The sequence below is a fragment of the Vigna radiata genome, unplaced genomic scaffold (genome assembly GCF_000741045.1).
Source record: "Vigna radiata var. radiata cultivar VC1973A unplaced genomic scaffold, Vradiata_ver6 scaffold_265, whole genome shotgun sequence".
Classification (NCBI taxonomy): domain Eukaryota; kingdom Viridiplantae; phylum Streptophyta; class Magnoliopsida; order Fabales; family Fabaceae; genus Vigna; species Vigna radiata.
In genome coordinates this window covers 442,454-454,741 of record NW_014543983.1, presented here as the reverse complement: position 1 = coordinate 454,741, position 12,288 = coordinate 442,454, and the positions used below count along the sequence as shown (strand labels likewise).

The 12,288-nt window shown below is 39.9% G+C and overlaps 1 protein-coding gene across 1 annotated transcript; it reads right to left on the bottom strand.

The window, feature by feature from the left end:
• Positions 1 to 5,373: 5,373 nt before the first annotated feature.
• Positions 5,374 to 7,690, bottom strand: LOC106755152. The gene is made up of 3 exons (XM_014637256.1): positions 7,481 to 7,690; positions 7,202 to 7,360; positions 5,374 to 5,484 (listed from the first exon to the last, which is right to left on the bottom strand). The coding sequence occupies exons 1-3, from the start codon at positions 7,688 to 7,690 to the stop codon at positions 5,374 to 5,376; spliced, it is 480 nt and encodes a 159-aa protein (XP_014492742.1).
• Between the last annotated feature and the right edge of the window lie 4,598 nt (positions 7,691 to 12,288).

The window sequence follows — 12,288 nt, the reverse complement described above, 5'->3', positions numbered from 1 at the left end:
TTCAAGCTATCCTCCATTTCACCTAGCCACTACAAACTCACTCCGCTGCCAACCACTTCCATTTCTGCATCCAATTCCAACTCTGCAGAACAACCAGATCTGGAACGGAAGTCCCTTGCTGGTACTGTTCCATTGGATTGCAACCGCTGCCATGCATCTTCTCCTCTCTAGTCTCACGGATCTACATCACTACATCAATCCTTGATGTATCAAGTGGTATTCAGAGCAAGGTTTAAGCTAGAACCGTGAGATAAGCCCATTTCTTACTTCCAAACTATCATTCAATTTCCAAACTGTCTTGATTCTGTTTTCATCTCTGTTACAGTCATTTGATTTTGATTTAGGTTCTGTTTGAGTCTTTTTCTGTGCCAGCTATGTTTTGCTTAAGTCATTTGCATTTTCATTCGGTTAATCCTTGTTTCTTTTTTGAGTTTTTTTAGTTTGAGCATCTAAATGTATGTCTCGGTCATGTCCAGTTAACTTTGCTTTTCTGTCATCAAATCTGGTTTGAAACCAAGTTTTTCCTAGCTGAGATTAGAGTAAAATGGATTTGTATTGCACCGATTAAGAGCAATGACCGATTCTATGAGGAGCTCAGGTGTTTAATTTGTGCCATCCATCTCAGATCTGTGTTTTGATGTTACATTTCTATTTCTAGAAAGTTTGTTTCAGCAGTAGGTATTACTGTTGCATTGGCAAAGTTTGAAATTACTCTGCTGTTTGTTTCTTAAAGCATGTTTAATTGGAGCTGAACCAGTATGCATATTGACTGAGCATGAGTTTGCCTTGAATTCAATCTGGTCACACTGCTGGAAGTCCAATTTGCAGTTGTTAGAGGCAATAAACCGATCTGCCATATGTGTTGGAGTCCAATTCTGTTTTTTACTTTGATTGAGCATTTAGATCATTGCCAATCTTCTACAATGTTTTCTGCCATTTGGAGCAAATTTCTTTGACTGTTTTAAATTCAGTTTCATTGTGTTCAATTTGAATTAGCTGTGATTGCAAAATTTGGCTAGTCTAGTTGCTTAAAAGTGCTGATAGCAGAACTGATATGGTCCAAATCTGATATACTTGGAATTTTGGAAGTAATTGAAGTCAAACAAGTCTGATTTAACCATTCAAATATGTCTGAAACTGTTTGACTTGGCCAATTGTTGTTCTGCCAATTTTGCATATATGACTTGCTGAAGTTTGAGTCAAAAGCCATAACACTGCAGTGCACCCAGATTTGTTTCAATTTTTCTTAAAATTGTAATTGCCTGATTGGATGAATTGAGGATGTAGTAAGAGCCTCGGTTCCAAAACAATATATTTGAATATGCAAAAGAAATGAAAGCATAGTAAAAGGCTGCAGGAACCAATACATCCGAATTGAACATTGATCAGCAGACTTAACTCAAATTTTCTGCATCAGAAATAGCCGTTCTCAGTGGCATTTTCACAAACAGTTTGGGTCCATTGCATTGAATAGCTAATTCGAAGTCATTTTACAGTTCTGGTTTTTTTTTTTGTGTTTCTAATCTACTCTAGAGCCCTTCTTAAGTTCATTTTGAAGTGCTTCCTTTGTTGTTAACCGATTAATTGCTTGATTTTAAATTGTTGGAACTCTTGCACACAACCTGTTTGATAAAAGGTCTGTGATGTGCTAGGTTTGGGTGTGATTTTTCTGGCAGCAATGAGTCAATCTACAGTGCTAACATGCTTGGCTGATTAGGTGTGATACAGCTCAGATTGCTCACTACACTAGGAAGCATTAAAGGAGGTTCAATTGTTGAGAAAAAGTGATTGAAGTTGGCTCTTGGATCAGTAAAAACGTGCTCCAAAACAGCAGCAGCAGTTTCTGGATTATGCAGCAGCAGATTTTCTGTTGAGTGCAGCAACATTCTGTGCAGAGTGCAATCACTTGCAGCTGAGAGTGTAGTGTGAATTAACTCAATTCACCTACTGTTTCTGAGAAGCTAGAGCTGCACACATCAATTACTCCTTTTGTTAATTCATTTTCTTTCCATTTCATATAGTTCTTTCTTGTAAAAGCTCATTTGTTCTTAGTTTGTAAAGGGCCATTTCAAGCAAGTGAAGTGGGAGAGCTCCTAAGTGTTCTTCCCTCATTTGCTAACTTGACTTAAAGTCTCATAACCTAAAAAATTGGTAGTAGGTGAGTGTGTCTTAGATCCAAAGTCTAAGCCTCACCTAGGAGACCTCACCTTTACATTTCCATTGTCTTTAAGCTTTTCCATTTGTCATTTGTTTTTACTTTTGCGTCTAGGTAACCCGCTTAGAGTCCGGCCTTAGAGTCCCAAATTTGTTGTTTACTTTATTTTTGCTTTGCTCTTGAGTCTTCTTTTGTGATCTTAGAAGTAATCTTGGAGTAACAACCACTAAGTAAGTAGCCTAGAACATTTTTGGCAAGGAAAAGGCTTGGTACTTAAGCAACCCTAGTGGTTCACCTCTCTTACCTGGAATTTGTTCTTGGGTGAAATCTAAGTAAGTTGTAACATAAGAAAACTTTTAGAATCACAAAATGTCAAAGCATCATTCTCCAAGAGTTAGTGATTCTGAGGAACAAGTTACTCTCAAAGATATTTCAAAACAACTTAGAGAGCTAACTCAATGGAGAATTGACACTGAAAGAAAGATGGATTATGCTCAACAAGATAGGGAAAGACAAATCACCATAATTCAAGATGAGTTGAGAGTCATGAGAGATGAGCAAGGAAGAATGAGGGGAAGTAGAAGTGGAGATTCTCACCATGAGGTAGAGAATTTTAGAATGGGGGACTATGATGGGGACTATTCTTTTAGAAGACATAGGAGGGAAACTCAAGAACCTCCTCCCCCTAGAGAAGTCAATATTAACTTGCCTCATTTCCATGGAAAGGATGATGTAGAGGCCTTCTTAGATTGGCAAATGAAGGTGGAGCAACTTTTTGCTTGCCACCAAGTTANCCATGGAAAGGATGATGTAGAGGCCTTCTTAGATTGGCAAATGAAGGTGGAGCAACTTTTTGCTTGCCACCAAGTTAGTGAAGAAAGGAAGGTTCCTCTAGCTACCCTAAGCTTTCAAGGGTATGCCATGTATTGGTGGACTGCCATAGTGGAAGAAAGAAGGCGTCACCAAAATCCTCCAATACAATATTGGAATGACTTGATCACTGCCCTTAGGAGGAGACATATTCCATCATATTACCATAGAGAGCTTATGGATAAACTCCAAAGACTACAACAAAATTCTATGTCTGTAGAACAATATAGACAAAAGATGGAGTTGTATATGATGAGGGCAAGAATTGAGGAAACAGATGAACTCACAATGGCTAGATTTTTGAGTGGGCTTAATTATGAAATCAGATATAAGGTTGAATTACTACCTTATATAGATTTGGATAATCTTGTCCAAATGTGTATCAAGGTAGAGCAACAAAATTTGAGAAAAACCTCTCTTAAGAGAGCTCAAGTTCAACCTTCTTTTGAAAGAAAAAGTCTAAAAGAAAAGGAGCCTTTCAATCCTCTAGCCAAAATTGATGAGAAACCAAAACAAGAATCCTCTTCACACACTCGCACCAGTGAGATCAAGTGTTTTAAATGCCTAGGAAGAGGACATATAGCTGCACATTGTCCCACCAAAAGAACTATCATATTGAGGGGCATTGACAGTTATAGTAGTGAATCCTCCAGTAGTGAGAATGAGAGTGATCAAGAAAAATCCACTATTGAGGAAGTCTATCCTTGTGAAGGACAACTGCTCATGATCAAAAAAGTATTTGACAACCAATCCAGTGTAGAACAACTATCACAAAGAGAGACTCTCTTTCACACAAGATGTCAAATTCAAAGTAACACTTGTTCTCTCATTGTTGATAGTGGTTCATGCTCTAACTGCTGTAGCACTAGATTAGTTGAAAAATTAAATCTTGCTGTACAACCCCATCCTAAACCTTATAAAATAGATTGGATCAATAAAGATGGGAATATCACAGTCAAGGATCAAGTCACAGTAACAATTTCCATTGGAAATTTTAAAAACAAAGTTTTATGTGATGTAGTTCCAATGGAAATTTGTCATGTGTTATTGGGAAGACCATGGCAATTTGATCATAAAACAATTCATAATGGTCTTACCAATACCATAACTGTGCATCATCATGAGAAAAAATTTGTGCTTCATCCTCTCTCATCATCACAAGTAGCGGAGGATCAAGCACAAATGCGCCTTAACAAGGAAAGGGATGAAAAAGAAAAAGAAAGAAAGTTGAAAGAAGAAAATCAAAGAAGACTAGAATTAGAGAGAAGAAAAAGAGAGGAAGAGATAGAAGAAGACAGAAGAAAAAGAGAGGAAGAAGATAGAGAAGAAGAGAGAAGAAAAGAGGAAGAGAGAATAAAAGAAAAAGAAAGAGAAGACAAAGAAGAAATTGAAAGAAAAGAAGTGGAAGAAAGTGAACAAAAGCAACTAAGAGCAATATCTCCTCCAACAACAATGGAATCAAAACTATTAAGGGGAGGTTTACTATCCTCTCACTTTTCTTCATTTATTTTGAAAGTCCAAAATATCACTTTTCTCTCCAAGAATTTGCCATGCGATCTTTAAAAATAAAACCTTCAATACATGGCAATTCACAACTTGGGTTAGGGTTACTTTTATGGGTACCACTAACTCAAGAAACAAATAAAAATTCAAAAGAAAGGTTTCTTCATAGTATTAAACTTGAACATTTTAAAATTAAGAAACCTTCTTCTAAACATGTTCTTTTATATATTCTCTGGAGTCATAGAAAACTAATTAGTAATATGTTTAATGCTTATTGCAGGTGGATATTTGACCCTGGCGGAATTCTAGTGAAGTCTACAAAAATAAGTCCTCAGGTGAACCATCAGATTTGAGGACAAATCCTTTTCAAGGGGGAGGGGATGATAAGCGAGGCCTAAGCTCACCAAATAAAGAACAACCCCAAAAACATGGAGAGGGGTAAAAGAGACCTTTATGCACATGCAGGGGTGAGATTAGCTTGATAGGGGGTGCACCGAGAACTTTCTTATTTTAGAAATTGAAATAAACGTGTACTCCATATAGATTCTAGAAGCTAGCACATTTAGCACATGTCTTAGAGTTAGGAAACGTGATTCATATTGGCTGAACACGTTTTCATCACCAAGCTAAAGGTTGAGGAGTCTATATAACTCACCTTGGCTACCCATTTATTCACTTTTGGATGAAATTAAAGAAACTCTGCTGAAATGCATAGTTGTTTCCTTACTTCCGAGAGTCACTTCAAAGCTTGTTTCTCCATTGCAACTTTCTTCCTNNTGAGGGAGCCNTCTGAGTTGTAAACCACCTCTTCAAGCTATCCTCCATTTCACCTAGCCACTACAAACTCACTCCGCTGCCAACCACTTCCATTTCTGCATCCAATTCCAACTCTGCAGAACAACCNATATCTCTAATTGAAAAGCAAATAACAATTTTAAAATGGAATCAGCATTTTCCTAATTGAAAGCAAACATAAAGCANCAGTAGTTAAAAGAAAGATATCAATCACCCAGTATCAGCATTTCATTCCATAAAAACTAAAAGAAAATGTTTCAGCACCNGTGAATGAAGTCTGCGCGTGTGCTCTCCAAAAAAAAAGAAAAGGAACTAATGAATGCAACGTTCACCCATAGCCTTCCATTGGTGGTTCTCTAAATGTTCANAGAAAAANGGTCCCCTCTCAAANGTTCCAGCCCAGTATATAAACGTTGCAGCCCCTTTTGTCCAAATGAATAATACNGAGAGTGAGTGAGTAATGCNATGTGACGGCTGCCTTGCAATCCCTAGGACATGTGTCCTCTAAAATGAGGTGNGGTCCACCTTCTTTGCAAAANCCTAGGTGCCATGTCANGTTTTCTAATTGGGCTCAAACTATTTTGACAAAAATTGGCCCAATGCTTACAAGTTTAATTAAAAATATTCTATACTACTAAGTTACAACATAATTAAATTTAAAATGNCCAAGTGAGAGTCTTTAATTTATTTGGTGTCCATCCTAATGCTCCAAAATATATCTCCAAAATTTTCCCTGTAGTTAAAAATGCAAATAATTAGCTCAGAATATTCAAATTAATTAAAATTAGAATTTCCGGTCAAATTAAGCACTATTAGCGAAAACGGGAAAATACTGGACATTTAAGCACAATTCCCTGATTAATTTAAGCACAATAAACTAAGTGAAGTCAAGAAAATGTTGACTCATCACTCATCCCTCTATTCTTGAGAGTGCTCTTTGGGAGCCAGCTTCACTTAGTGAGGATGGTGTTCATTGCATTCTGAGGTGAATGCCCACATAGACATTTGGAGAGGTTCCAACGCATATGCTCTGAACTGAAACCTCCATATGCCCCGGATGATCGCATTTTCTTAAAGGCATTTTTGCATTCAGTAGAACAAGCGGCATGGGAATGGCTTTATTATCTTCCTCCAGAATTCAAGGCCAATTGGGAAGATCTTAAGCATCGGTTTTTGGAAAGATTCCGCCGTACTCAGCATCATTTTGATTCATATAGCAACGATCCTGGGTGGAATGATCCTAAACTGGGATGGTATGGTACTTCACAACTTCAATATCAAGAACCACCATTCCAGAGTGCTTGTATGCCTCCCCCTATCCAGGAACCACAATAGTTGTAGTTTCATGAGCCTGCTCAAGCAACTCCTCATCTTTCCACTACTTCTGAGCCTACATTGAAGGAGTTATTGGAGCAGATGACTATTTTGAACATTCAGTTCCAGCAAGAGAACATGGAGTTTCAGCAGGAGACCAGAGTTTCCATTCGGAGTTTGATTGATCAGATGGGGCAGATGGCCACTCAACTCACTGAGGAACAGTCTTATGTTTAAGAGGAATCACCATTTCAGGCTATTCAGCTTCCAGATGATGTTGATGCCATCCACATAGGAGATGGGGAGCAGAGTCCTGAGCTTACTATTGTGCCACCTACTTTCCCACCCTCCCATGTCCCCACTCTTGCACCTGAGGAGACTGATGAAGAATTGGAGGACCAGGCAGATATAAGCACCACTTTTGAGATAGGTAGACCAGCTTCACCTTCCACCACTCTTCAAATCTTCAGGGAAGTGGAGGTAAACATACCTAAGATTGATTCTGTTGTTGATGATTATGTTGATGATAGGTATGTTGATGACTATGAGGTTGATGAGCTCTACCTCTCGCTGAGGAGGTAAGTCAGGGACCTCTTCAGGAAAGACGTCAAGAAAATCATTTGCAACCAAAAGATCTGCAGCCTTGTGAACAAGAGGGTCTAAGTCTTGAACCCCGTCCATTTGAGACATTATCAAGAAACAGCTAATGCCTTCCATGATGTCCTGTCTCAACACACCAATCGATAAGGACATGTCTTTATCTTCATTGGGAAATATCAGCTACTTTCCACCGCAGTCTAAGAGAATACGATTGGCAGCTAACCAATCCATTTCTAGAATTACCTCTAGCACCTGTAAAGGTAAACAATTAAGGTTCACTCTGAACCTATGCTCCTCAACCTCAATAGGACATCTGGAACACACCATGGACGTCCTAACTACTGGTGTAGACACCACTAGATCACACTGAAGCTCTCTGACTACCAAAGCCAGCCTCTCCACACATGCCTCAGACACAAAGGAATGTGTCGCCGCCGTATCAAATAATGCCATGCAAAAAGCTCCAAACAACAAACAACTGCTAACAATGAGGTTACCTGTATTGGCTGCCTCAGCTTCAGTCAACGCGTATGCTATCCCTGCTGCTTGTGGCCTAACACCACCCCTCTGGAAGGATCTCCCAGCATGATGTGACTATGGTCCTGTCCTCCTGGCTGTAGGACAGTCTCTGGCATAATGGTCATCTCGCCTACAGATGTTGCACCTCTTGAATCCCACCAGTTGAGGGCAAACAGCCTGAAGGTGTGGCCCTCCACATACAAAGCACCTCACGGGGCTAGCAAAACTAGACTTCCCCTGCTGCACAGACGACTGAGAGGAAGAACCCCTTGACCCCAAAGAAGTAGGTCTAGAAAAAGGGGTCCTCCTAGACACTGTTGGTACCCTAACCCTCAGTGGTTGGCTCTGATGACTCTAAGGTCCTTCTACTTCTTTCTTGGTCTTTTCCATCTTACGAGCCATCTCCACCAAAGCAGGGAACTCCCTTATGTGCAACCCTTTCACTAGCAGCTTTATATCCCCCTCAAACCATTCTCAAATTTCCTGCATTGTCATTCTTCATCTACAACCATGGTGTTGAAGCAAAGCAAGTGTTTTAAACGATCTGCATACTCTGACACTGACCTGTTGCCCTGCACTAACTCTAGAAATTCCACCTTTTTTGCAAAACGTACACTGTCTGGGAAATACTCGGTGTGAAAATTTGTCTTGAACAACTCACAAGTAATAGGAGTCCTACTCTTCTCCAGGATCATCTTCATGCTGCTCCACTAGTGGCCAGCTTCTCCTGTTAACAAGTACTGAGTATAGGCCAACTTGTTCTCATCCGGACATCTCTTAGCTTCATATATCCTTTCCATGTCCTTGAACCAGTGGTCGGCCTCATCAGGGTTGCATTTGCCATTGAACCTGGCTAGATGATGTTGGAGGAAGCTCTCCAAGCTCCACTCTTGAGTTGGAATAGCATAAGAAGAGGGGTTTCCATTGACCTTCCACTGGTCAACACGTATACGAACGGCCTTTGAGTGTCTTCAGATGACACTGTTGTATTCTCAGCTGACACCCTTGCGGCTTCCAGATTCTGTAGAGCTATGGTGTTCTGTTGCACCAATGCAACATTCTGTTGTTGCATTTCTTGGAGCACAACCTCTAGCATCATGGTTGATTATGATGGCTCAAGCTGAGGAGGAGGAGGAGGAGGCTTAGGTGTCATCTTTTTGCTTACACAGAGAGGAAAGACCACCAATTCAACTCAAAGAAACAAAGACAACCTCTTAGACATGACTCAGAGCACACAAGTATAAGCAAGGCATACACAACCTACGTGATGTTCTAAAGAATGAAATTGCTCTGATACCATAAATGTGAAATCCCAATAATATAAGGTTGTCGCAACCGGAATCGCGACGGGATGACGATCCAAAAAGAAAGAAACGAATTTGAAAAAGGTTTTGGAGTCGCCACCATAGTTTATTCTGGAAAACTACGGAAAAACCATAAAATGACAAGGCATGGTCTGCGAGAACCGGATTCTAGGTCCGGGAGTCGGTTACGTGTAGGGAAGGTATTAGCAGCCTACAACGCCTGCCCGAAGACAGTACCTTTAATTAAATACGCGAATGTGATATGGTTTTCAAAACGTTTAACTATCCCAAAAAAAGACATTATAAAGAAAAAAAAATATTTTTTTTTTATTTTTTTGTGCCCGACAAGGATTGACCTTGCTCCTAGGTATTCTCAAAATGAGAAATCAAGGCTACATAGTTCTAGCTGAAAAGTTGTTTTCTGTTTGAAAATATGAATGTTTTATATTTATGGTATTCTTATGCGAGAAAAAAAAAGGTCTCAGCACGAGGACGATGCGAGCGATCACACACGTGCCTGCTAAACAATGAAAACTTAATGCGGCGGAAAAACGCAGTTAACTGCTAAACAAACAAAGTCGACTGGAAATAAAGAGTACAGGGATAGAGAAAATCAAACACTGGTTTTTATACTGGTTCGGCCAACAATGCCTACATCCAGTGTCCTTCCAACCCAGGAAGCAAATGCATTATAATGGTTGCGGTTTTTACAACAAGGAATTTATAGAAGCACCACGCAAAAATATAAATCTCCTCTCTGATGGGACAAATCGGCAAGTGTACCGAGTCGCACAAGTAATATAAAATGGTAAGGCCAAGAATCGTATCCCAGAGGACTCTCGATGCTGAACAGTTGTCTGAAAGCAGGATTGATTAAGACTTAAAAGAAAAGAGATCATGGATTGTATTGCAAAAAGAATAAACTAAAGCAAAGTAAAAGTGATCAGTGGTAAAAGAGCACAGAGGTTAATGAAGGTGGATTTATATGAGATTATTATGCTATTGGGGTTTCACTTCACCAAGTTCCCTCTCATGTATATAAGAATTCTTCTTTATTCATTAATGCCAACGTCCCTCACTAAATCACTTAAACTCGATCCCTCAGTAAATAAGTTTGTCCCTAATTACCAATTCATACAATTCCTAGCACTCCTGGTAAAAAGATGTAAAGATCAAGAGGTTAAGACGACTGAGACTCATAACCTCATCCCTGAGCAATATAACCCTTAGAAGTAATTTAACAAGGACCTGAATTAAAAGGAACCTCCTGGCTATTGTATAAGCAAGAATAAGAACAGATGAATTACTCTAACAATTAATGAAATAAAGCATATAGAATTAAGAATCAATTCAAATACATGACAGTTTACAAGGTTACATCATTCTCCAACAACAAATAGAAATTAGTTCCCCATAGGCATGGGGGAACTCTATGAATAATGGAAGAAAAGAAAGAATGAAAAGACTAAGAATTGGCTAGGAGTGTACTGCTATGCTCGCTTCTGCCAGGGATGCAAAACCTAGAGCCCCAGGGTCCTTTAAATAATGCCAGAAGTGTCCCAAAGTGCGGCCCGGTCCAAAAGAATCAAATCAGAGCAAAATCAGGGCCCGATCAACGTCAAATCTCGCTTAAGCGTTGCAGGGAGCTCGCCCGGGCGTGAATTGAGGGTTCTGTAAGGCTTGGGCGCCAGTTTTCAGCGCCTAGGCTACGAGCGTCTGTCGCCCGGGCATCGGTCTGTCACCCGGGCGACCAACGTCGTTTTCTGCTTCGCTCTTTTGCGTTTCTGTCGCTTGGGCTTCGGGTTTTCTCCCTTCTTGGTGTCTTTTTGACCCCTTTTGAGCTCCATCTTCATGGTTTTTCACTTCTTCTTCCATTATTGCTTTAATCTCTGTCAAAACAAGGGGAATTTGTTATAAAATAGTTAAAATCAACCTCAACTCTCTTATTCACACAATTTACTGAAAATATATGAGTTCAAGCAAGTTTCTAAGTGAAAAAGGGTGCCTTTAGTATCAAAATCATATGGCAAATAACGGTATTTTAATCTGTTATCAACAAGCATGACACAAAACACAAAGCGAGGGTGAGCTAATTATATAAAATCATGCATAAATATGGCAACATACACATATAAGATTCAATTTAAACAAGTTAAACTACTACACAAATCCTAGCATTGTTATTTTCTAGACTTGACTCGTCCGGACTTAGAATGATAGTCGAGCTATGGCGGATATTGCACTCGTGGTGGCTTATGATACTTGGCCATTGGATCCCCACCCTACACACTCAATAGGTTAGCCTATTCCGGGCCTCGAGGCATACTAGAAGCCCCCTAAGACTAAGACCTCCTGCTACTCCTCACGACATGGTTCAATCCTCTCTACGTGAGAAGAAGGACCATTGGAGTTTCAGGATGACCCCCAAGATCGAGCTTCTACTTTCATTCTAAACAGCTAAGAATCTCACCAAGAGATTCTACACTTTGAAACTTGACTTACTAACTTTAATCATACTTCATTTACTTTATAATCATGCACTTTCAGGCTACAAAGATCATCAAAGATATAATACAATACATTATTAAACATGCTTCACAAACCAATCAACATTCAAAAAAGCATCACACTGATGAAGGTTGAAAAACAGTTATTTTCATATGTCAATTTGGACCGAATTACGCCTTTTACTACTTGGAATGAGCCTAGAATCAAGCAAAACTCAATAAATGAGTCTGGAGAGAGTCAAAAGTTGTTTTTAGCGATTTCATGCTTGTTTTGCATTGTTTTGTAGCTAATTTGAGAAAGTAAAGAATGGAGTTAAAGATACAGGTCGTTGACTCAAGAAAAGAGTAGAAAAATGAAGATTTGAAGAGTCGACGCACCGCCCGGCGGCACACTTAAACCGTCGGGCGGTCCAGGACGAGGAGTAGGCATGGCGATTGACGCTGGGCGGCCCTGAGGGAAACCGTCGGGCGGTGGCGATTGCCACCGGGCGGTTTGGAGGATTATGGGAAACCGTCGGGCGGCACACTTAAACCGTCGGGCGGTGGTCCGCTGGGCCTGAGCCTGTTTTCTTATGCGCTCCTCACCTATAAATACCCCTATTGCGAGTTCAGAATTATTCTTTTGACAGGGGAGAACGGCCAGACCTAATTTAGCTCTCTGGAGAGGATCTCTTGGATGCTTAGGCTCCTTTTCATCTTTTTTAGGGTTTGCTCTTCCATT